This window comes from Xenopus laevis, chromosome 1L (assembly GCF_017654675.1).
Source record: "Xenopus laevis strain J_2021 chromosome 1L, Xenopus_laevis_v10.1, whole genome shotgun sequence".
NCBI lineage: Eukaryota > Metazoa > Chordata > Amphibia > Anura > Pipidae > Xenopus > Xenopus laevis.
Window position 1 is genome coordinate 90,155,861 of NC_054371.1, and position 26,289 is coordinate 90,182,149.

General features: G+C 39.9%; 1 protein-coding gene across 5 annotated transcripts in view; it reads left to right on the forward strand.

The window, feature by feature from the left end:
• Nucleotides 1–26,289, forward strand: part of LOC108711362 (signal-transducing adaptor protein 1) — a 250,025-nt gene that overhangs the window by 212,093 nt on the left and 11,643 nt on the right. For all 5 annotated transcript variants that reach the window (XM_041591137.1, XM_041591140.1, XM_018253040.2 and 2 more), the window contains exons 3-7: nt 8,143–8,211; nt 14,183–14,296; nt 16,357–16,413; nt 18,793–18,956; nt 20,015–20,155. In XM_041591137.1, the coding sequence (XP_041447071.1) occupies nt 8,143–8,211; nt 14,183–14,296; nt 16,357–16,413; nt 18,793–18,956; nt 20,015–20,155 (545 nt within the window). The remainder of the gene's footprint in view (nt 1–8,142; nt 8,212–14,182; nt 14,297–16,356; nt 16,414–18,792; nt 18,957–20,014; nt 20,156–26,289) is intronic.

Here is a 26,289-nt window from a genome sequence, read left to right on the forward strand (position 1 = left end):
TTGCTGGGCAAGCAATTCATAGCGAAACTTCGTTGGCACTCTTGCGCTTAGGTTAATTTGAATAGGGCGGATCACTAAAAGTTTTGTAGACATCTTTAATATTAATATTGGTGTAAATGCTATTGTTACTTCGGCTGGGCGAGCAATTCATAGCGAAACTTCGTTAGCACTCTTGCGCTTAGGTTAATTTGAATAGGGCGGGTACCTAAAAGTTGTATGGACGTCTTGGTGTAAATGCTTGAAGTGGCCATTTTTTCTAACACATGTCCAATGAGCCATAATAAAGATAGAAGAGATCCTCTAATGCCCTAGACATATGATGTCAGTGACATAAGATTGAGGAAGATGTAGCTTCGTTTTATCAGTTCACCTGGTCTGAGGTGGTGAAGTGAACTCTGGCGAGAGATAATGTTCAGCAAAATTAGCATCTTAGTGAAGCAACTGTCTCGTTCGCTAGCGAATTGTCCTCTACGCCTGTTAGTGAATTAGCGATGTCCCTGCAGATGAGACTTCTGGAGAAATTTTCTCTAGCGTCGGCCACTTCACTCTTTAGTAAACATGACCCCCAAGAGTTAATGCGGTGGTTCACCTTTGATTTTTGATTTTTAACTTTTATTATGTTAGTATGGCAAATGCTAAGCAACTATACAGTTGGTCTATATTGTTTTTATATATAGTTTTTAAATTGTTTGCCTTTTTTTCGGACACTTTCCAGGTTCTAAATGGGGGTCACTGATCCCATCCAAAAAAAATCATCTGTAAAGCTACAAATTTATTTTTATTTCTACTTCTACTTAGTTCTACTTTTTATTACTCTCCTATTCATATTACAGTCTCTTATTCATGGTTGCTAGGGTAATTTTGACCCTAGCAACCAGATTGCTGAAATAGTAATCTGGAAAACTGCTGAATAAAATGGTAAAATTAAAAATAATAAATGTGAATCATTAATATGAATCACCCTGTGCAAACTAGTACAGTGTATAATGACTATAACATGCCTCTGTGCCATTGCACTAAACAAAACAGTGGGCAGGAAGATATGGCCTGTGTCCATCTGACTGTGTTGTCCTCTGTGGTCTGTCTGTGAGATGCACAATGCAATATAGGAAAACGCATCTACCAACATAGCATTAATCACAAATTTGTCTTTGGGAAAGTGATCACAACAGTTTCTGTGATATATTTATGCAAAAAAAAATTCCAAAATACATCACTGAACTGGCATCCCCTAACTTCAGGAAAAGTGATGCTTCAAGCCAATATTATTAATAAGGAAGAAAGCTGGTATTTTTTTCTACAAATGGTGACAACCCAAGTGCCAATATGTTTGCTTTTTCCTCGGCTGGTGGCGTAGTGCTGTGTTACTTTTATCCTGGGCTGGTGCATTTTTTTCCTAAAAACAGTATTAGTCCAGGGAAAAAATATGGTAATTGTATTTGGGGGGGTTGCCAATATTTTAGGGTTAAAGGCTGAACAATGAATCTCTCATACATGGGAATACAGGGTCTACAGTGGTCATTTATTTATGTATACTGATACTGAATAAATACAGGTGCTACTAACTCAGCGTCTTAATTCTTTCAGTGTCTATGTAAAACAGTTTATAATAGCAATTTATATATTTAGATGCTCACCCACTTAAGTATGTGGTTTGGGTGCAACTGCCCCGAACCCACCGCTTTTTTATATCTAGTCACAGTTAGTGGCACACTTACTAAGGATCGAATTTCGAAGTTAAAAAACTTCACAATTCGACCATTGAATTTGTTATTTCGATAGTCAAAGTATTTTTTCTATTGAAAATGGCCGTTTTCGATCGAAGTAAAAATCGTTCGATTGATTAAATCATGCGATTCGAATGATTCAAACTATTTTACAAAAAAATACTTCTAAAAACTTAGCCAAATACTGGCTATAGGTTCCAGGAGGCCCCCATAGGCTAACATAGCAATTCGGCAGGTTTAAGGTGGTGAAGTGTGAAGTCAAAGTTTTTAAAAGAGACGGTACTTAGATTTTGGAATGGTCAAATATTCAAAGTTTTTTTTTGGCCTATTCAATGGTCGAAGTACCCAAAAATTACTTTGAAATTCGAAGTTTTTGAATTCGAAAATTCACTTCGACCCTTAGGAAATGTGCCCCCTAAAACAGGGTCGCTCACCACTCTCCGTTGGTGGTCCGGGTGCTGCGCCTGAACCCGTAGCTTGGGAAGATATATTTCAGCATTCCATGTTGGATGCATGTGTCCAACATGGAATGCTGATTTATGTATGTTTATGCAAAGTGAAGAATCATGAATACAAAATTGTGTCAGTAAAATACACATAGACGCAAGCGAGCCCTAAAATTAACATCTGCCTTGTGTGCTGTGCCTACACATTTAACTGACTTGGATAATAAATTATACGCTAATACCATTTACACCACTGAATTTACTACTGCCAGGGGCAATCCTTACTACTCTATTGCTATGAGATGGCTTTTGTGTTGCCACCCATTGAACACACAGGGGCATTTCTGCCATGAGGCAAGATGAGAACCTTACTTCAAGAGGCAGTTCCCCATTAGTTACCAGGGGCAGCAAAAGGACACTATTGGTAACTTTTAAAACAGCATTTCCAGTTATTAAACCAGACATTCATCTTTTGTAGTGAGCACAATTTTTGTTCTCTGCACTAGCGCCCTTGCTAGCAATGTAATTATAAGCATTGGGGGCAACATCACAAACAAAACCTATGGTGGCTTTATTGCTAGGATCACCCCTGTCAACTTGCTTCATTGGCACAGTGTCCCTGACTACTGTGCATTGATGCCAGCAAAATGCAATTTGTGCCGAATTTTGCAATGTCTAATTGCATCCCTATTGGTAAATAGCACACAAATTGTGGCACACACACCACCCAATTAAATGGCACTTTGGTATGTTCTCAGTTTCTAAACCGTCAAAAAACTAATGAATCTGCCAGTACAACATTCTAGGGGAGAGAGATCCACAACTTCCCAGCTCTCACTGTAAAAATCATTTCAGCATTTAATAAGGAACCTCCTTTCTTCTAATCTGAATACATCACCCCCTTATGTTCGCTAGAAGAACCTACTGGTGAATAACACAACAGAGAGTTTATTGTAAGGTACCTGTGTATATTTATAAACATATCCCTCCTTAAGCAACCTTTTCCAGTGTGAACCCCAACTCAATTGACCTTCCATTCCCTTTTTGGACTTTCTGTATTTCATTAATAATTTGGAGACAAAAACATCACTGTATATTCTAGATGGGACCTTACTCTTTAAAGAGAGAGACTGTCTCTCCTCCCATGAATCTATATTCTTTTAATATCAGGCAATACCTTGCAGTACATTATATTTAAGTGCATAATTGTATTGGTATTGGATTAACTGACAGTTCAAGTGTTTTCATGACCTTGGGCAACAGACTTACACAGATACAGAGGCCTCTATAATTAAGATAGGCACTGCAAAACAGTTAAGAAGTGTCTTTTATATGTCATACCTCAATATGTAGGAATATCATACACTATATTATTGTATGTTATTGGTTAATATTCAGATAAGAAATCTGACATATCAGATTTCTTCTCTGTTGCAATTGTCTCTGATCCTTGATGCATTGTGTGTAAAAAAAAAGATGGCATATTTGTATCCAAAATTTGCACTGTGTGCTGTGTTTATTAATGAGGTTTTCAGGTATTAGAAATACATTTACTTTCTATTGGTAGGACTACTTCACCATTGAATGAAATAAAAAAGGTGAGGTTTTGTTTAGGCAACAAATGTGTGCAGACACCAGACTGGATAGAAAATACATAGCAATAAAAACCCATAATTGTGCCTGGTTATATCTTCTGCATTATAATTCTGATTAAGTATAATTACTTTAGCTACCTCTGTTAGGCACAGTGTCAAACTGGGGGGGTCTGGGCCCACCAGGGCTGCCTCATCATACCCTTCAGGCCCTGACCCCCTTTACACCACTTGCATGGGCATCTGACCCCCCCCAACGGAACCCGCACGGGCTTCCGAACCCACCTCCATCCGAACGGCCCCCGACCCCAGCCACCCACACGGGCCCCAAACCCTCCCACCGCCTTCCACATGGCCCCCGACCCCCCTCCATCTAGGGTTGCCACCTTTTCTGGAAAAAAATTCCGGCCTTCCTATATATTTATCTTTTTTCCCTATTAATAACATTGTGATCAACCATCATAATACCGGCCAGGTGGCAACCCTACCTCCATCACCCTCACAGGCCCCAGACTCCCCCTCTGCCACCTGCATGGGCCCCCACCACAGATCCCCCTGCACACTCTGGCCCCACCACAAATCCCCCTGCGTATTTGGGCCCTGCCACAAATCCCTCTGAACATTCAGGCCCCCTTCCCCCAACAGTACGTGCCTTCTGCGATGTGCATTATTTCTTCATGCAGCAGGTGGAGGTCAGTAGGGATCAAGGCTCTGCCAGCAGCAAGCGGGTCCGGGGGCCCGCCGGGGTTTTTCCCGGTGTCCCGCCGGCCCAGTCCGACCCTGGTTAGGCACTATAAAATACATAAAGGAATACATAAAGGAATCCACTGCGCTCACTTAGTCTTAGTTAGTAGAAGGTAAATGCAGGTAAGGCATTTTACCTTCCTCTACAATGCATAACCTCTGTTATATGATAGACCCTGGGTTTCTATGTTCAGTATTCACTTAAAGGCATGCAAACTAAATGCATTTTCTAAGCATATATAACCCCTGTGTATTTGTTCCCCTAGAGCAGGGATGCCCAGCCTTTTTTTACCCATGAGGCACATTAAAATGTAAATAAAAGTAGGAGAGCAAGACAAGCAACACAAACAGTTTCTGTGGGTGCCAATTATGGGCTGTGATTGACTATTGTTATCCCCTATGTGGACCAACAGCCTACATGAGGCTCTATGTGGTAGTTCACCTGGTTTTTATGCAGCCAAAACTTGCCCCCAAATCAGGAATTGAAAAATAAGCTCATGAGCCACCAGTTAGTTGAGGGGACTTGAATAAACTTCAGTTTGATTTAAAACTAACAGGTAAATAGCCTGCACAAAATCTTTTATATCTCAGGTTTGGATTTGATTAGGTTATACAAATGTTTGTCTTAAAACCAAAACGTTATAAAAAAGAATTCTGGCACCCTATCATAGCAGCAGCAGCAAGTATAGGCAATGAATGTGGGAAAGTTAACTGCTTCCTCATTCTTTAGTAAATGTTTTCTAATGAGAGTTTGACTACTATAAATCTGTACTTCACTGCTAAGGAAGCCACTTGCCGTGCCAACAGTTACTACAGTTTTTTTTTACAAATTTCAAATTAAATTATCACAGTGTTTTAATGTAGGTTGCATAGTTTGCCTTGACTACAAAAAGCCACTCTTTAAAAAATTTTCCTATAATCCTCATCATCTCCTGCCTTTGACTTACTCTTGATAGATCTAAAGTAGGGTTGTTTATGAACGCAGGGCATGGATTGGACCCAAAACATAATGGGGTTTTTTTGTCCGCAATGATCCAAAACCTTGCTCTGTAAATCAGACAAAAGTTGCCACTGGCATTTACAGTATGGGTATTTTGCCACTTCCAGCACAAATAACCAAATTAGCATTCAAGTCATTTAGTGCAAATCAATAGCAGCTAACATGCAAATGGAACCCTGAAACTACTGCAATATTTAGGCTGGTGATTTTTCTGTTTTTTCAATATAAAAGTTATAATGTCACATAGTCCTAAATGCTTTGGGTTGTAGGTCTTAGGTGGTAGGTAAGTCTATTTTACCTACTGCCTGACACTGAAGTGGCTAATATAATATATAACAGTAAAACAGAAAGGATGGTGTTATAAAATGCAGGTCAGCTTCTCTTCTGTCAAGTATACTGTACATTTTATATTCATAAAGAATCAAGGAGATTTAACTGTAATGGACCTTTTTTAAGAACACAGAGACTTGTTTTCTAGCAGGACAAACTGAATTGTAAAGTATAAACTGTAAGCAATACTGTAAATAGAATATTTTCTGGTGAATAAACCAAGATATACAGGGAGCAATTGTGATTAATGATAGGTGCCACAGCATAATTGTACACTGTTAATCATTGTTTATATATCAGGAACAACAAATAAAAATTAGGTTTATGATAACACATTGAAGAGAGTAGTTGGAAATGGCACCTTTCAAGCCACTGTATTTCCTTGTCAGCAAATCTCCCTTGATAATGTACATTTAAATACAAGCTATTCAGAAGTAGCTCAAGAATGACTTTATACTTCTTTAAGGGAATGTTTGATTTCTTGCCCAATTCAGGCTCATCAGATTGTTTGACCCAATGGCCAGGTCTGGACAGGGAGTCAAAATAGGCCCTGACTGGCCAAGAAACATATTTTATTAAGGGCCTTAGAAAAACCCAGCAGGACAAGAGCCTCCTATTTTCAACAAATCTTTAAAATATTTGGGATTAGTAATTTTCATTCATATTAAATACCTTATACTCGAGTATAAGCCGACCCGAGTATAAGCCGAAGTACCTAATTTTACCTACGAAAACTGGGAAAACTTATTGACTCGAGTATAAGCCTAGACACAACTACAGCCCTGTCTCCCAGCAGCGCACATTCCGCCAAAGCGACCCCCCCAGCGATCAACCGGACGTCTTTGCAAAGTTGATGGTGACAGAGAATTGCCAAACAGATTAGTGTGCATTGTCCCACTGTCCCACTGTGCAAAGGGTGCTGTGTGATATTGCCATCACTGTTAATCTTTCGTATAACCAACAGAGGGCGCACTGTTATTCTTTCATTTAACAAACAAAGGGCGCTGTGTGATATTGCAGTCACTGTTATTCTTTCATATAACCAACAGAGGGCGCTGTGTGATATTGCAGTCACTGTTAATCTTTCATATAACCAACAGAGGGCGCACTGTTATTCTTTCATATAACCAACAGAGCGTGCTGTGTGATATTGCAGTCACTGTTATTCTTTCATATAACTAACAGAGGGTGCTGTGTGATATTGCAGTCACTGTTAATCTTTCATATAACCAACAGAGGGCGCTGTGTGGTATTGCCATTACTGTTAATCCTTCATATAACAAACAAAGGGCGCTGTGTGATATTGCAGTCACTTTTATTCTTTCATACAACCAACAGAGGGCGCTGTGTGATATTGCAGTCACTGTTAATCTTTCATATAACCAACAGAGAGTGCACTGTTATTCTTTCATAAAACCAACAGATGGCGCTGTGTGATATTGCAGTCACTGTTATTCTTTCATATAACCAACAGAGGGCGCACTGTTATTCTCTCATATAAGCAACAGAGGGTGCTGTGTGATATTGCAGTCTCTCCCCAAGCAAACTGTTGGTATAGGAATGATTAAAAGTGACTGCAATCTCAGCTACTGCCCGCTGACTCGAGTATAAGCCGAGGTAGACTTTTTCAGCACATTTTGGATGCTGAAAAACTCAGCCAGTATATACGGTATGTATGGTAAAATATATGGTCTTAAAGCTTTTGCTCATTTAAAAAATATTTTCCTTAATCATAGTTCTCTTCTAGTTCTGTATTTAGGGGGTTATTTATTAAAATCCGAATGCCGAATGCCAATAACTTAAAAGTTTGAGTTTTTTTTACTATAAAATTAGAATTTTTAGTGGAAAAAACCCCACAAAACCTCAAATTTTTCGAGATTTATTATACCCCGTGAATGCAAAAAGTCAAAAATCCGCCATCTCAGACCTGCCAAGATTGTATATAAGTCATTGGGAGAGGTCCCAATCCTATTTTGAATTTCTGTGGTCTGCGCTGGAATTATTTCAGGCTTTTCAGGCAAAAAGTTTTTGGGAAAAAGCCTAGAAAAATTGAGTGATTTGTGAAAAAACCTCAGAAAAAACTTATGATTTGGGTTTTCACTTGATTTTATCAAGTTTTCCCCTGATCCGATTAAATCATGCTTTTTTTAATAATAAATAAGGTCAAATCGAGATTCTAGTTTGGTCTACTTTTTTATTGTAAAAAAATCTGAACAATTCGGATTTTGATAAATAACCCCCTTAGTGTTATTTATTATTATTAATAATAATAATAACATTTAATATATATATTTCTTCTGTAGGAATGCAAATACTGGACTGAGCTACGTGGGACAAAGCTATTTCTTTACACTGATAAACTGCAAGAAAAGGTTTGATGCATTTTATTAATTATTTATTATTTTAAAGAAACAGAAAATTATATTTCCTAGCCACTATGTATGTCAACATAAACACTGGGTAGGCTCCCTGCCCCCACTCCGAACCAGAAAGTCCCTCCCCTACAAATCTATAAAAACACCCCCCCTCCTAGGGCCAGCAGTCTTTTTTTTCTGTCCTTTTTTGGACCAGAGTTTTTTTCTATCTAGCTCTTAAATTTATTTTCTTACATACCTGCAGCTGCTCTTTTGAGCAGGGGGTCTTCCTGTTTCGGGCAGTCAGATTTTATCCTTAAACACTCCTGGAGGACTGTTGGATTGTGAAGAAGGTGTTTCCCCATTCATCCTCAAACGTCTGGTACCTTCTGGGTTCTCTTTGGAGCCTGAGGCGCACTATGTTAATCTCCCTGAAGGAGGTTAATGGTGCAGCGGGGTCTGTTTGTTCTCCTGATCATTATTTTTAGGTACTCCATTTGCCACCTTCAATATGGCGTCTATTCTGGGCAGCACGACCGGAAGTGATGTCACTTAAAGGCGCACAGTACAGGTTATGCCCTTAATCAACATGGCGGCGGTGTTATTTTTATGCACATGCGCCTTCAGGGAATTGAATGGATTCGCCAGCGCTTTTGGAGGCGTGGTTTTTCTGTTTAAATAGCAAAGATTTCTAGTGCACGGCTCTTCTGTTTGTTTGCCTGCACGAAGGAGGACAAAGGCGATTCTTTTGGAGTTCAGGTATTTGGAGTTACCTATTAGTCTTTTTATTATATTAAGGCTGTTTGTGTTAAGTCAAGTCAACTATTATTTTTTATAGAAAACACACCAGGATATGGATTCCGCTGCCTCAAGTAAAACTGACCCTAGAGCTAGGTAGGTCCCTCAATTGCCTGCCCAACCTCCTAAAAAATCATCCTGACTATTTGTGGATGGAAAACTCCAAGGTAGGGGCCAGACTTGCGAGTTTTTCAGACGAGTGGGAGATGACAGTATCAGACCTCTGGGTCTGTTCAGTGATCAAGCGGGAATATTGTATAGAGTTTTCAGTTTTCCCGAGTCAAGAGGTTTTTATCGTCTCTCCAGTTCCAAAAAAGAGAGGTTTTTGAAGAATATCTGCAACTATTACGGGTCAACTAAGCCTTCATTCCTGTTCCAGAGGAGCAAAGAGGTCAGGGTTTTTACTCCATTCTATTTCTGGTAAAGAAATCTTCAGGGGGTTGGAGGCCAGTTTTAGATCTAAAAAGATTAAACACCTTTGTAACTCCAAAGAAATTCAAGATGGAATCCATACATACCATCATTCAGGTGGTTCAGGAATGGGACTGGTTAGTCTCCATAGATTTGAGAGATGCGTACCTTCATGTCCCGGTGGCAGCATGTCATCAGCCTTTTCTTCGATTTGCAGTAGGCAAAAGGCATTTTTAGTTTCGTTGCCTGCCGTTCGGTCTCACATCAGCTCCCAGGACTTTTACAAAGCTTCTCGTTCCATTAATTGCAGAGCTCCGCAAAGAAGGCATTTTGATTTGGCATTATCTGGACGATCTACTCCTGTCAAACAAGGACCCAGCAGTCATGTTGAGGCACCGGGACCGGGTTATCTCTTTCCTGTCAGACCATGGTTGGCTGATAAACATGGAAAAGAGTTCTCTGCATCCTTCTCAATCCCTGATTTACTTAGGTGCCCTTTTCAACACCTCATTAGGCCAAGTTTCTCTTCCACTGGAGAAAGCTCACAAAATGATTCAGATTTCACTTCTCCTCAGCGAAGACTGGGTGTCAGCCAAGGATTATATGTCCATCCTAGGTCTCATGGCCTCTACGATCCCAGTGACCAAATGGGCTCAATGGCACATGAGGTCAGCTCAGCAGGTTTTTCTTCGCCAGTGGGACGAGATAAAGCTGCTTTAGCTGGTTTATTATCTGTTAAATACAAATGTTATCAGTTATATACAGTAGATATCCCACATAATAATACAATATCATCATCTGCCACACAGAAAATGTATTACATATATAAGGTTTTTTTTAATGCACTGTGCAGAGGGGAGAGCGGAGGAGGGAAGGGAGGGGAGAGTGACAGAGGGGTTGGGAAGAGCAACAGAGGGCAGTGAAAACGGACTTTAAAAGGTACCTGCCCGGTGACCCCCTATCACAGCACCCTAGGCAGGTGCTTCTTCTGACTACCCCTAGTTCTGACCCTGATATTTACCCCCAAGGCCCATACACACAATCTTACTGACATTTGCTTTAGGCTTCTCCATTTGCATACAATCATTGTCATAATTTCACATAGACATTATGCATAGTGATGGGTAAATTTGCAAATTTGCAAATTCAAGAATTTCCCGCGAAATTCGCGAAACGGTGAAAAATTTCCAGTGTCCATTTTTTTTGACGCTGGCGAATTTTCGCGAATCGCTGGAATTCGCCACGAATTTTCGCCCATCACTAATTATGCATATCTGCAATATTATGAGTTCTCTGCTATACCATGCAGCAGCACACTTATATTACACATGCCTTATAACACCTATAATACCACACATTTCTAGCAAAGTAAACAAAGGCAATGGACATGTGACAATTTTCAGAATGTTACTTCATTATTTCCTTATTATAAGTTCCTCTAACAATACCAAAATGTATCATTTGAACCTTAAAAATAATATGTATAACACTGTAACAGTGCCCTCTGTGAATCCATCACATCTGAGTATCCCTGGTGTTACATTCCTTTTAAGTGTCTTAAAGGGGTGGTTCATCTTTAAATTAACTTTTAACTTTTAGTATGCTATAGAATGGCCATTTTTAAGCAACTTTTAAATTGGTCATCATTATTTATTTTCTAAAGTTTTTCAATTATTTGTTTTCTTCTGATTCTTTCAAATGGGGGTTACTGACCCCATCAAAAAACAAATGCTATGTAAGGCAACAAATGTATTGTTATTGCTACTTTTTATTACTCATCTTTATATTCAAGCCCTATTCTATTCATAGTCCAGTCTCTCATTCAAACCAATGCATGGTTGCTATGGTAAATTGGACCCTATCTACTAGATTGATAAAACTGCAAACTGGAGACCTGCTGAATAACAATCTACATAACTCAAAAACCACAAATAAAAAACTAAAACTAATGACAAATTGTCTTAGAATAGCACTCTCTACATCATACTTAGGGGCAAATTTACTAAGGGTCGAAGTGGATTTTTGAAGTAAAAAACTTTGAATTTCGAAAAAAATTTTGGGTACTTCGACCATCAAATAGGCCTAAATTTGACTTCGATTCGAATTGAAAATACTTTGAATATTCGACCATTCGATAATCGAAGTACTGACTCTTTAAAAAACGTAAACTACGACACTTCGCCATCTTAAACCTGCCGAATTGCTATGTTTGCCTATGGGGACCTCCTAGAACCCATAGCCAACATTTGGCTACATTTTTAGAAGTCAAAGTAAAATCGTTCGATCGATCGATGAAATCAAACTATTTGACTTTGACCGAAAACGATCTCGAAGTATTTTCCAATTCTACCCTTGATAAATCTGCCCCTTAAAGTTAACTCAGAGGTGAACAACTCCATTAAGCATAGAACAACACATTTAACACATAAGCAACAAAACTAGTAACTCAGAGATTCTTAAACTATGGACTGGGACTCTAAAACAGCTGTTTTAATTAAAATAGTAATTTAAACGATATGATTAACTTTGATTAAATTTTTTGTTGCATAGTTAATTTTATCTGGTTTCTCTTTCAAAAAGGTTAAAGGAACAGTTCAGTGTAAAATAAAAACTGGATAAATAGATAGGCTGTGCAAAATAAAAAATGTTTCTAATATAGTTAGTTAGTCTAAAATTGTAATGTGTAAAGGCTGAAGTGAGCGGATGTCTAACAGAACAGAACAACTTCCTGCTTTTCAGCTCTCTAACTCTGAGTTAGTCAGCAACTTGAAGGGGGGCCACATGGGACATAACAGTTCAGTGAGTTTGCAATTGATCCTTAGCATGCAGCTCAGATTCAAAAGCAAACTGTTATGATCCATGTGGCCCCCCCTCAAGTCATGGATTGGTTACTACCTGGTAACCAATCAGTGGAAACCAAGAGAGCTGCAAAGCAGGAAGTAGTGTTCTGGCTATTATGTTAGACATCCAGTCACTCCAGTCTTTATAAGTTTTTGTCTAACTAACTATACTAGATTTTTTTTTTTTTTACTTTGCATGGGCTAGCTATTTATCCAGTTTTTGGTGACCTCGGATCTTCTTGAGTCTTTCCAGCTTAGTATGCGGTCTATTTATCCCATTTGCTGGGATATTTATTAGCACCAGGGACAGTCTGTTTCACAGTTCAATATATAAACTTTACAACATATAAACTTTACAACAGTTCAAACACAACTTTACATACAATGTATATATAGATAGATACCCATCCATTAGCCTTTTTCTTTCTTTATCTCCCAAGCATGAATATAATAATGTATTACTTTTTAAGTATTAGTGTAACTTTATAAGGATTTTACTTAGTAGTGAATCAATTCTGAGGTCTTTATTATTAGATTATTTGGGAAAGTCTGGCTTGTAAATGTTTTTCCATGGGACACCCTTTTTGAACATGAGCTCAGAGAATAGGGCTTGTGCAGAGCATACTTTTTGCCTATTGTTTTTGGCACTTAACAAAAAAAATAGTTTTGAAGTTCCTGTCAATTCCTGATCCTGCAGAGCTCAAGAGGAGCTGGTAAAACGAATTACTAGTCCACTGAGATGCCTCTACTTAGTAACTCAAAGGCTGCTGCTTAGTGAAGGGAGGGGTAGATATGGAACTCTGAACAAATTGCCATGGAATATGATAATTTATCAGTGTTTTATAATGGCAAAACTTTATTATTTTTATTTACTTTAAATGAATGCTCAGAATGTAATATCAAAACATGTCCTATATATTGTGTTCATTTTTAGCAATGGTGTTTTTTGGTGTATACTGTACCTTGAAGCTGAGACCCTTTTCCTCCTTATTGTTCACCCAGAAACTGTTTTTGCAATGATGACCAGCTCAACTGTGATGCTAACTTCTAAGCCCCAGGTTCTTGGGGTAAAGGGCTGCCTAGCTTGGCCTTAGAACCTATTTTTTATATATTCAGCACCGATCTCCTATTCTTTCGGAAGGCACACACACACTGCCATGTGACAAACACACAAGACTGCATTGTATGGCAAATGCCTAGAGTGTTAGGCAACAAAAGGTGAAAAGTTTGCAGGTTTGTGACTAGTCTGATCACCTGCAGCAACCAATCAGCACGTAGCATTTACTGGTCACCTGATTAAAAGCAAAGCCTCATTTACAAATGTGACACATGGTGCAAAATACATTTATTGGAGGTAAATTGCCATAACAGAAGTTGTGAACATTGCAACTTTCATGTGCTCCATCAACATGGTCACAATCTGTTTGGCAGATCCTTATTGAGTTGTGTTGAATATAATTTTCTCTGTATTTATGCTACAATGGCTTCAGGCATGGAGAGTTATATATGGTATTAGTGTCCAATTCACTTGGCAAATATCAGTAGGACCTGTTGAAATCTGTCACTGTCTACCACCACAGACAGGTTGGCAATAATTACAGATTCCTTTGCATCAAAACATGCATCTGCTTTTATTTATCTGAACAGTCTGGGTGGGTAGAGCATGCATGGATGCTAGTGCCCCTGTGGATGGCATCAATGCTTTCATTTGCAATTGCAGATAGTGTTCCTTATTGGTTGCTCTGGGTTTATGCACCTTGTCAAAATCTGTACCTTTTATTGCATATGATGGTAAAACTTAACAAGAATAGCATTTTGAAAAATATCTTATCTTAGGACTTTAGGACTCTGCAGGGATTTTCAGAAAACCTTGCAGCTGCACTGTAAATCTTCTCTTTACTTGTTAATGTTAATCAACCTTGTTCCTATGTTTTTTTTAGTCTATTGACAACATAGATCTGCAGTCGTTGGTTTCGGTCACAAATGGATGTCCACAACAGAAACAATCAGCAGAGTTAATTTTAAGGTTGGCAAAAGAGGAGATTTATTTAAAGGTTAGTTAATCAATGCTTACTACATAGAGGTGCTTTATTGGTTCCACACACCATCCAACACCACATCAGCAGCAGTACAGGGAGCGGGTCTGGGCCAGCGAGGCCCAAGAGAGCCAAGGCCCACCGAGTCTGTTCCCAGTGTCCCGCTGGCCCAGTCCGACCTTGTTAACAAATAGTATATATATATATATATATATATATATATATATATATATATATATATATATATATATATATATATATATATATATATATATATATATATATATATATATATATATATTTTTTTTTTTTTAAATCATTTAAATAATCTCAACATTTCTCTACTGGCTGTAACCAACACATTCACTGATAGATTTAATCTGCTATAACTGGCTAATTCCAGCATGAGTCAATCATTTGCAATGCATTGAGAAATAGCTTCTGTTGAGTTGTGTGCAGTAGGAAAGAATTTATCTAAAAAATACAAATACTAAATCTCAAAAAGAAAATAACTATAATAATTTACTTGTGGAGAATTATTAAGCATCCACTACAACTTGAGATCATATTTATATCAATGACAGTTCCCATTCTTTCCTTAAATACAGTGCCATTTTTAGCATAGCTTCTTTTGCTTCTCCTGGGTGAGTGGCTCTCTGGGGTTGGTAGACGTTGATAAAAGGACATATTATATTTTGTAAAAATCAGATGTTGCAATACAAGTATGGTATCTATTATGCAGAATGTTTAGGACCTAGGGGTTTTCAGATGTGTTTTCTAAAAAATAATAATAATAATAACCCAAAAGTATTATTTTGATTCCATTGTAAATGTATTCAGCTTGGTTAGGCTCAAGTACAAGGTACTGTTTTATTATTACAGAGAAAAAGGAAATTATTTAAAAAAATGGTATTTATTTATTTATTTATATAGCACCACAATTGTAGATAGTGCTTTACAAGGTGATTATTTAGTTGAAATGGACTCCATAGTTTGGAGCTTTCTATATATTGGGTTTCTCTATGAGATATTCCATACCTACATCCCATAATACATAAAGGTTGTCCAACCTCCAGGCCACCATCTATTGTTTAACTAAAATGCCCAGCACCCCCCCCTAATTTTGTGCAAGACATGTCTGGTCATGTATGTGAATGTTCTATTTTAAGTACATATTTTAAATTGTTTTTATTGGTATACATATATTGCTGTTTGGAAGTTGTAGATTTGGTCTATATGGTGCCAGTTTGACTTAGTCTTTTTGAATTTAGCATTGTTCCTGGTCTTGACCTTATTTCTTCTTCTAAGGAGCAATTTTTACAGTTTCAGACACAAATAATTATTTCTATTTTCTAACACGGCACTTGTAGGTTTAGTCAAACTATGTAGCACCATTGGATCATTAACTAGAACAAGTTAGTTGTAGTCTAAATGCCCACTAATCCTAACCAGCAAAATTTACCTAGGAACTGCCACAGTTCCAGTAATACAAGTGGCCTACATTCTAAATGAAATTTCATATACTATTTTACTATTAATACAGTGACTCAATACCTTACTCAATTGTTTAGGAGGGAATTTGCATGTTTTAAACGTGTTACTTTGTGTGATTTATTTTGCCAATAACTATGTACACACTATCTGACTCCCAGCTGCTGCATGAAGACAGAATGAGGAGAAACAGATGCTGAGAGAGTAATAGTGAAGATACGATGCAGAATATTTAATTGATTGTATTTAGAACGTTTCTTATTTCAGTATGATGAAGCTTATATTAAATTTTAATTTTCGGGATAGTTCCCCTTTAATAATAATTGCCTCCCCCCTCAGTTATAGGTCTTTAATTGTTGCATCTTGGCCCAACATTTTAAGTTGATGAGTGACATCTATTTATTACCATATGTGACCTTTTGGAGACATCTAGTTAGTCCTCCAGATTACCTATGTATCTCCAGCATCCCAAATATTTTAGTCAGAATATTTGCTTCAGTTATTTTATGCTTCGTGCAGCTGGCCAAACGTTTAAAAAATAATGATAACTGTATGTCATTCTTAACATCGTATGCTCTGTTGTACAGACAGAAACACCTGAAGATATTGAGGAATGGAAGGGCTTCATTCTGACAGTGGTAGAGGTAAGCATAAAATTTGATTAAATATTGAAATGTGTAAAAGGCATGTGCATACTCATAAATATCCTGTATAATTAGTTTACTTCTTACAAAATGGCACATCACATAGCTCTTTTTTTATTTGTAGATTCAGTATCAATATTTTGATTTGTTGATAGTAAGTGATTACTAAGACAGACTAGAGTTTACCAAACTATGAGTCTGTCCCCTATGATCACCCAATCTGAAGACCAATTTTTTATTTACTTATAATCCTAAACAAATAGCATTGTGACTGGTAAAGCCATAGTTTCATATCCTTTACTTTATTTAGGAGGGTTTGAACAAATGCTGCCTGGACCTTAAATGCAAAATGCCTGAAAACATCTGATAGACTAATTTATAGTATGAATTGAAAACATGATGAACATGATAAATTTACAGTATGAACTGAAAACAACCTCATATACAAAAGCAGCGTAAAAACAAACTTTCACAATGAATTTCCTATAGGGAAACTTTGCTTAGGTACAGTATGTTTACATTGCAGTTATTTTTACATTTTGCTTGTATCTTTGTTAAACAAACAGAATGTGTGTATGTAGCCGTATGTATTTTACAAATTAGAATGCAACCAACTTTGTGAAAGTTTTTTGGTGAGAAGTGAACATGTACTGAAATGTTATTGATTTATATGTTATACAAACTATCATATGAATTCTTGTGAAGTCTTGTATTTGTAATATGAATAGTTGTTTGTATTCCAGTGTACTGCCCAAACAAAAATACTGTGATGCTTCAATCCTCAAAGACCTCCTGCTATTAGCCAGGGCCCCCACACATTTAAGAAAACAATTGATCAGGGCCCCCAAACATTTAAAAAAAACAATCGGTCAGGGCCCCCACACATTTAATAAAAACTATAAGCCAGGGCCCCCACACATTTAATAAAAACTATTAGCCAGGGTCCCCACAAGTTAAAAGAAAAAAAAAACTGCACGTACCTTAGCCAGGGAGTTTAGATGCCGCTATCTTCAGTTTCTTGTGCTCTGATTCGCCAGTGAAATGTAAGTCCCAGTAAAGCCACATGGTGATTGGATAAAGTAGAGGGGAGGTTCAAACTTCTCCTAACCAATCTGCATGTGGCTTTACCGGGACTTACATTTCATGGCGAATCAGAACACAAGAAGCAGTCATCGGAGCTCCGATGCAGGGGCCCGGCTGTGCAAGTAAGTGCAAGTAAGTGCAACACGGCCGGGCCCCCCTTAACTCCCCAAACCAACAACAGTCCCCCCTCCCCCCCCCCGATGGCGGCCCTGCCTAGGGTGCAAAGTTGGAGGGGTGCCAGGCACGGTACCTCTTCTGCCGGATTCACCCTACTTTGGACCCTTGTGCCCCTACTTGCGGCAGCAATCCCAGCCGCTCGTGCTCCTCCATGCATGTGTATGCACACATGTACACATCTCCAGCTTGTTCAAGCGCACACTTGTTGAGGGGGGGCAACATAGTCGGCTGGGTTGCCTAGGGTGCCCAGCTGACTCGGCCCAGCTGACTCGGCCCAGCACTGTAGCCCAGACTGCATAGGTATTTTAATAGATACACATCATGTGTTGAATTGCAAGTAGCGTAATTTTGAGATTTTGAGGTTGAGGTTATAATATGCAAATATTCTGAAATGCAAATGAATGTACATTTACAACAATTTTATAGATTAGATAGGTGAGTTGCCAAATTACCCTCTATAGCAGAGCTGTTGATTCTTAAAACACCTTTTCTTGGTACTGTGCAGGGTTCGGTACCGGGAAAAATAAATCTTGCAGTGTACTTGTCTATGCTAGAACAATCAGGTTACTGACTTGTACCACAGCCAACCTTTGCGCAGCCGACCTGCTGATACAGCTAACTGATATTCTGCCTTGCTTCTGTGATGCTGGGCTGGGGGCGGAGCGATCCTTCCATAGGGTGAAGTCCTGTTTTCATTTGTAATTAGCCTATGGAAGGATTGCATGCCCCCAGCATCACTGAAACAGCACAGAAGATCTTTTAGTAGTGTCGAAGGGTCGGATTAATGCAGGTTTGCGGGGCTGGGATTATCTTTGAGGTGGGCTTTCAGGGGAACTATTTCGAGTGCAGCAACTACTTGATACAGACACGTTCCTATGATTTTTATATGAACGTGTCATTATCGCTTTAAGATATGTATATCCAAATTACAGAAAATTCCTTCATCTGGAAAACCCCAGGTCTCGAGCATTCTGGATAACAGGTCCCTGTTCTGTATCTGTTGAAAAATAGAAACTTATAAAAAGCTGTTCACATCAGTTGTATTTATTATTAAAAATTAAAAATGCAACAATATTAATGAAATGAAATTACTGTCTAACAGCAGTGTCTTTACTTTAGCTTTCTATTCCAAACTATGTAAGTTTGTTACCTGGACAAATACTCCAACTGAAGGAAACTCTAGAGAAGGAAAAAGTAAGAAGAAAGAATGAACAAAATACAGATGCTAGCTCTTCATCAGCCCAGATTGATGAGACATACGAAGATGCATCCAGAATGCCAGAGTAAGCATAGTAACAGTAACTTTGGTTGAAAGTCTGTAGAGTTTAACTATTTTGTCTAAACTAAAGCTGCCTAAATGCTAGGTGAGACAGAGAAAGCCAACAAATTGTTTTTTTCCTAATTTACCCGAGAGTGAAAAAAATTCCTTCCTGACTGCAAGATGACAGTTGGACGACTCCCTGGATTATGTTTGTGTTAACAGTTTATTTTAATAACACTGTATTTTCTCCCTTGCTTAATTGCCATCCAAACTTTTCTTGGAACTGTAGGGGGGAAAATTCTTTCATCCAAGATGGCAATTCGACCAGTCTCTGGATCAACTTGTACTATGAGCTATCTTTCATAACCCTGTATTTACTTACTTAATAAAAAGCCATCCAATCCCTTATTGAAGCTGTTTAATGTATTTGCAAGTACAACTGATTCAGGGAAAGAATTATACAACTTCACAGCTCTCACTGTAAAAATACCTTTTCACATGTTAAGATCTTCTAATCAGAATGGATGCCCTTTTGTCTTCTGGAAGATATACTGGCAAGTAAAGCATCCGAGTTTATTGTATGGACACTAATATTAGAATAAATAGTTGTTATATTCTAATTGAAGTTCGTCTTTCCACACCCTTTGCCAGCTTAGTTATTCTTCTTTGGACTCTCTGTCTCATTAATATTCCTTTTAACTACTGGAGTCTAAAACAAAGATCATATTCTCAGGGATGTATTAACCTAGGCACCGGACCTTGGCACGTCCTTCAACAAGCAGAATGACGCCATGTGCACGGTGCGCCTGATGTCACTTCCTAGGAAAGTTGGGAAGGTCTGGATTTCCTTTGTCCTCCAGAATATTTTGAAGCAAAAAGAAAAATGAATCCTCCTTCAAAGGGACAACTTTGGGACAACAAAGTTTGTTTGCCATGGTCACCAAATGGGTGGATAATCCAAATGCACAACACAAATTAAGAAAAGTTTTTCACCTCTAAATAACTAATTATTTTTTTACTGAAAAAAATGACATATTAAAAAAGCCTTATTCATTTGACATTCTTTTTCATTTTCTTCAGGTGTTTTCAGGAAGTAACTCGACAAGAAGCAACAAATATTCTCAACAAGATGTCAGAGTTTGGAAATCTTATTTTGCGGCCAGGAACAAACTCAAACAGTTTTGCTGTTTCTATAAAAGAGCCTCTTCAGACGCCTTCAGAGTATGTATAATAAACAAACTTCATTCTTTACCTCTTGCAATTTTTAGTTTGCAAAATTGTGATTCATAAATTGAAAACCACTACGAATGACTTTGATGTCATTTTCTGCTACTGGAAGAATGTGTCCCTTTGCTTTAGTGATATACATGAAGGTTACTCAGTGGTAGTGATGAGTGAATGTTTTCCTTGTGAAAATGATGCCCATAGACTCTAATAGTTGAAAGAATTTGTCATGCAATTCCTCATGTTTCACAAGATTAAATAAACTATTTTCGGCAATCAACGTAAATCTTGACTATCGTACTAGAGAATAAGGTGGATCCCCATAGCATGATTCAACTAGTGAGACCACTCATAAAGATGGAGACAAGATCCAGTTCTTTAACTCTCCAACAGATGCAGACGACTAAAAACCAGAAAAATCTCAGGAGAAAATATTTTAAAAGGGGGTGTTCATCGTCCAACATTTTTTTAAGTTTAATTTTTTCAGATACTTCACCTGAAATAAAGAAATACTTTTTTCCCCAATTACTTTCTATTTTCTATTCATGACCATTTTTCTAATAATGACGCTTAAAGTTTTATTTTTCACTGATATTTCTACATTAATGCATTTTTATTGAAGACAGTTGCTGTAATTGATACAATAATTGCTGCTGCTGAGAAATGTAACAACTATATGTAGCAAATAGTAACAAGTTAGAATCTGCACCTGGATTACTGAGTTGCCAGACTGAAACACCAGAGACAGTAAATTTAAATTTAGATTTTGGAAAAATGGTAAAAAAAAAATAAAAGATTAGTTATTGGAAAAAGTCTTTATTTCTGGTGAACAATCGGAAAAAACTGAACTGAAAAAGTGTTTGGAAGGTGAATAGGGATGTAGCGAACGTCGGAAAAAAAGTTCGCGAACATATTCGCGAACTTGCGCAAAAATGCGAGCGGTTCGCGAACGGTTCGCGAACCCCATAGACTTCAATGGGAAGGCGAACTTTAACATCTAGAAAAGACATTTCTGGCCAGAAAAATGATTTTAAAGTTGTTTAAAGGGTGCAACGACCTGGACAGTGGCATGCCAGAGGGGGATCAAGGGCAAAAATGTATCTGAAAAATCTGCCTGTGTGTGCTTGGAAGAGATAGTGTAGGGGGAGAGCTGTTAGTGATTTCAGGGACAGATGATAGTAAGTTTGCTGGCTAGTAATCTGCTTGATACTGCTCTGTATTGGAGGGACAGAAGTCTGCAGGGATTTGAGGGACATTTTAGCTTAGGTAGCTTTGCTGGCTAGTAATCTACTGTTCTCTTTAAACAACTGCCATACGTTGACCTTGTAGGCATTGTTTGCCCAGTTTTTTTGGACGCAGCCACTGAAGCACAGTTGCCAGAAAAAATATGCCATATAAATGCTGAAAATAGTCATTTTTCGCCATACGTTGACCTTGTAGACATTGTTTGCCCAGTTTTTTTGGACGCAGCCACTGAAGCACAGTTGCCAGAAAAATTATGCCATATAAATGCTGAAAATATAAATTTTTTTGGTTGCAGCCACTGAAGCACAGAGGCCAAAAAAATTACGCCATATAAATGCAGAAAATATGCATTTTTTTGGTCGCAGCCACTGAAGCACAGTTGACAGAAAAATTATGCCATATAAATGCTGAAAATATAAACTTTTTTGGTTGCAGCCACTGAAGCACAGAGGCCAGAAAAATTATGCCATATAAATGCAGAAAACATGCATTTTTTTGGTCGCAGCCACTGAAGCACAGTTGACAGAAAAATTATGCCATATAAATGCTGAAAATATAAATTTTTTTGGTTGCAGCCACTGAAGCACAGAGGCCAGAAAAATTATGCCATATAAATGCAGAAAATATGCATTTTTTTGGTCGCAGCCACTGAAGCACAGTTGCCAGAAAAAATATGCCATATAAATGCTGAAAATAGTCATTTTTTGCCATATACGTTGAGTCAACGTATGGCAAAAAATGACTATTTTCAGCATTTATATGGCATATTTTTTCTGGCCTCTGTGCTTCAGTGGCTGCGGCCAAAAAAACTGGGCAAACAATGCCTACAAGGTCAACGTCGTTGACCTTGTAGGCATTGTTTGCCCAGTTTTTTTGGCCGCAGCCACTGAAGCACAGAGGCCAGAAAAAATATGCCATATAAATGCTGAAAATAGTCATTTTTTTGGTCGCAGCCACTGAAGCACAGTTGCCAGAAAAATTATGCCATATAAATGCTGAAAATATAAATTTTTTTGGTTGCAGCCACTGAAGCACAGAGGCCAGAAAAATTATGCCATATAAATGCAGAAAATATGCATTTTTTTGGTTGCAGCCACTGAAGCACAGAGGCCAGAAAAATTATGCCATATAAATGCAGAAAATATGCATTTTTTTGGATGCAGCCACTGAAGCACAGTTGCCAGAAAAAATATGCCATATAAATGCTGAAAATAGTCATTTTTTGCCATACGTTGACCTTGTAGACATTGTTTGCCCAGTTTTTTTGGTTGCAGCCACTGAAGCACAGAGGCCAGAAAAAATTAAACCAGTAGGGTTTGCACCCTAGTTTGTAACGGTGGCGGAGGGAGGAGGAGGACGCTAAAGGACAGCTGTGTGTGGAGTCATGAGGCTTGAAGAGAAGGACAGCTGCATAGAAGTCAGAACAAGTCTTCCGGCGTGCAGTAACCCTCCGAGATCCACCCCTCATTCATTTTAATAAAGGTCAGGTAATCGACACTTTTGTGACCTAGGCGAGTTCTCTTCTCAGTTACAATCCCTCCTGCTGCACTGAAGGTCCTTTCTGAGAGCACACTTGAGGCTGGGCAAGACAAGAGGTTCATGGCAAATTGTGACAGCTCTGGCCACAGATCAAGCCTGCGCACCCAGTAGTCCAGGGGTTCATCGCTCCTCAGAGTGTCGATATCTGCAGTTAATGCCAGGTAGTCCGCTACCTGCCGGTCGAGGCGTTCTTTGAGGGTGGATCCAGAAGGGTTGTGGCGCTGCCTTGGACAGAAAAACATTTGCATGTCTGACGTTACAGACTGGCCAAAGGGCTTTGTCCTTGCAGGTGTGCTCGTGGCAGGATTACTGGCACCTCTGCCCCTGGAATGTTGATGAGTTCCTGAAGTGACATCACCCTTAAAAGCATTGTACAACATGTTTTGCAGGCTGGTTTGTAAATGCCGCATCTTTTCGGACTTGTGGTATGTTGGTAACATTTCTGACACTTTATGCTTGTACCGAGGGTCTAGTAGCGTTGCGACCCAGTACAGGTCCTTCTCCTTAAGCCTCTTGATACGGGGGTCCTTCAACAGGCATGACAGCATGAAAGACCCCATTCTCACAAGGTTGGATGCAGAGCTATCCATCTCCGCTTCCTCATTATCAAGGACTGCATCATCCACGGTCTCCTCCCCCCAGCCACGTACAAGACCAGGGGTCCCCAAAAGGTCACCACTAGCCCCCTGGGAAGCCTGCTCCTGTTGGTCCTCCTCCTCCTCCTCCACAAAGCCACCTTCCTCCTCTGACTCCACTTCTGGCACCTCTCCCTGCGTTGCAGCAGGTGCCTGGGTTCGTTCTGGTGATTCCGACCAGAAATCGTGCGCTTCCAGCTCCTCGTCACGCTGGTCTACAGCCTCATCTGTCACTCGTCGCACGGCACGCTCCAGGAAGAAAGCGAAGGGTATTAGGTCGCTGATGGTGCCTTCGGTGCGACTGACCATATTTGTCACCTCTTCAAAAGGTCGCATGAGCCTGCAGGCATCGCGCATAAGCACCCAGTAACGGGGGAAAAAAATCCCCAGCTGTGCAGATCCAGTCCTACCACCCAGTTCAAAAAGGTACTCGTTGACGGCCCTTTGTTGTTGCAGCAGACGTTCCAACATAAGGAGCGTTGAATTCCAGCGAGTCTGGCTGTCAGAAATCAAACGCCTGACTGGCATGTTGTAGCGCTGCTGAATGTCAGCAAGGCGTGCCATGGCTGTGTAGGAACGTCTGAAATGGGCCGACACCTTTCTGGACTGGGTGAGAACGTCCTGGAATCCTGGGTACTTGGAGACAAAACGTTGGACTATTAAATTTAACACATGTGCCATGCAGGGCACATGTGTTAAATTGCCTAGTCTCAACGCTGCCAACAGATTGCTTCCATTGTCACACACCACTTTTCCGATCTGCAGTTGGTGTGGGGTCAGCCACCGATCGGCCTGTGACTGCAGAGATGACAGGAGTACAGATCCGGTATGGTTTTTGCTTTCCAGGCACGTCATCCCCAAGACAGCGTGACAACGGCGTACCTGGCACGTCGAATAGCCTAGGGGGAGCTGGGGGTGCACAGGTGTGGAGGAGGAGAAGGAGGACCCAGCAGCAGAGTAAGAAGAAGAAGAAGACGAGGTAGAGAGCGATGGAGGAGTAGAGGTGGTGGCAGAACCGCGTGCAATCCGTGGCGGTGACACCAACTCCACTGTTGTTGTTGAGCTACCCATTCCCTGCTTCCCAGCCATTACCAAGTTCACCCAGTGGGCAGTGTAGGTGACATACCTGCCCTGACCATGCTTGGAGGACCATGCGTCAGTAGTCATATGGACCTTTGGCCCAACACTAAGTGACAGAGATGCGGTAACTTGGCTCTGCACATGTTGGTACAGGTGTGGTATTCCCTTTTTAGAAAAAAAATTGCGGCTGGGTACCTTCCACTGCGGTGTCCCAATTGCTACAAATTTGCGGAAGGCCTCAGAGTCCACCAGCTGGTATGGTAAAAGCTGGCGGGCTAAGAGTGCAGACAAGCCAGCTGTCAGACGCCGGGCAAGGGGGTGACAGTCAGACATTGGCTTCTTACGCTCAAACATGGCCTTCACAGAAACTTGGCTGGTGGCAGACTGGGAATGGGAACAGGTGGTCAAGGTGGAAGGCGGAGTGGAGGGTGGTTCAGACGGGTCAAGGAGAGCAGAGGTAGAGCAGTAAGATGCTGGACCAGAAGGAGTGTGGCTTTTAGTTTGCCTGTTGCCTTTGAGGTGTTGCTCCCAAAGTGCTTTGTGCTTGCCGCTCATGTGCCTTCGCATAGAAGTTGTACCTATGTGGCTGTTGGGCTTACCAAGGCTCAGTTTCTGACTGCACTCATTGCAAATTACAATGCTTTTGTCAGAGGCACACACATTAAAAAAATCCCACACTGCTGACTTTTTGGAAGTGTGCGATCTGGCCGGTAACAGTAGAAGTTGGCGGAGTTGGCGGTATTGGCGGCAATGGCGGGTGCGTTGGCCGGCTGAACACAGGTGCCGATACATGTTGTTGCCCTGCTGATCCCTGCGGGCTGTCCTCCCTGCTTCTTCTAAGTCTTATTCTCCTACTGCCTCTCTGACTCTCCGTCTCTCCATCTGAACTACCCTCCTCTTGCTCTCTTCTACTAGGCACCCACAAAACATCAATCTCCTCATCATCATTCTCCTCAGATGCATCAATTTCTTCTGACACATCACAGAAGGAAGCAGCAGCGGGGACCTCCTCCTCATCACTCATTATGTCCATCTCTATCGTGTTCTCTGCCAGAATTAAATCTGGTGTAAGGTCCTCATCTCCTTCATCTTCTTCTGGCAATAATGATGCGCATTACTCAGTTCAAGAAACTCATTGGAAAATAACTCCTCTGACCCCAGTGAAGAAGGGGCACCGGTGGTGGAGGAAGTGTTACGTGGGGTGGCCATAGCAGTGGAGGATGAGGAGGATGTTGTGGTAAAGTTAGAAACGGTAGAGGATGGGGTGTGCTGTGTAAGCCAGTCAACTACCTCTTCAGCATTTTGGGAGTTCAGGGTCATTGGCTTTTTAAAACTGGGCAATTTGCTAGGGCCACAGGATTGCATAGCAGCACGGCCCCTAGCACGGCCTCTGCGTGGCGGCCTGCCTTTGCCTGGCATTATTTTTAAAAAAACAACAACAACAACAAAAACTCAGTTGGTTTTTCTGGAAACGATAATACACACAGCTAGATGGCGGGTTGAAGAAAACACTGTGCAAATAATGCCTACAAAGTCAACGTATACACTACTACAGCGGTGGATACGGATTACGTAAAATATATGAATGCTGCTTGAAAAAAAGTAACTCAAGTGGTTTTTCTAGAGACGATA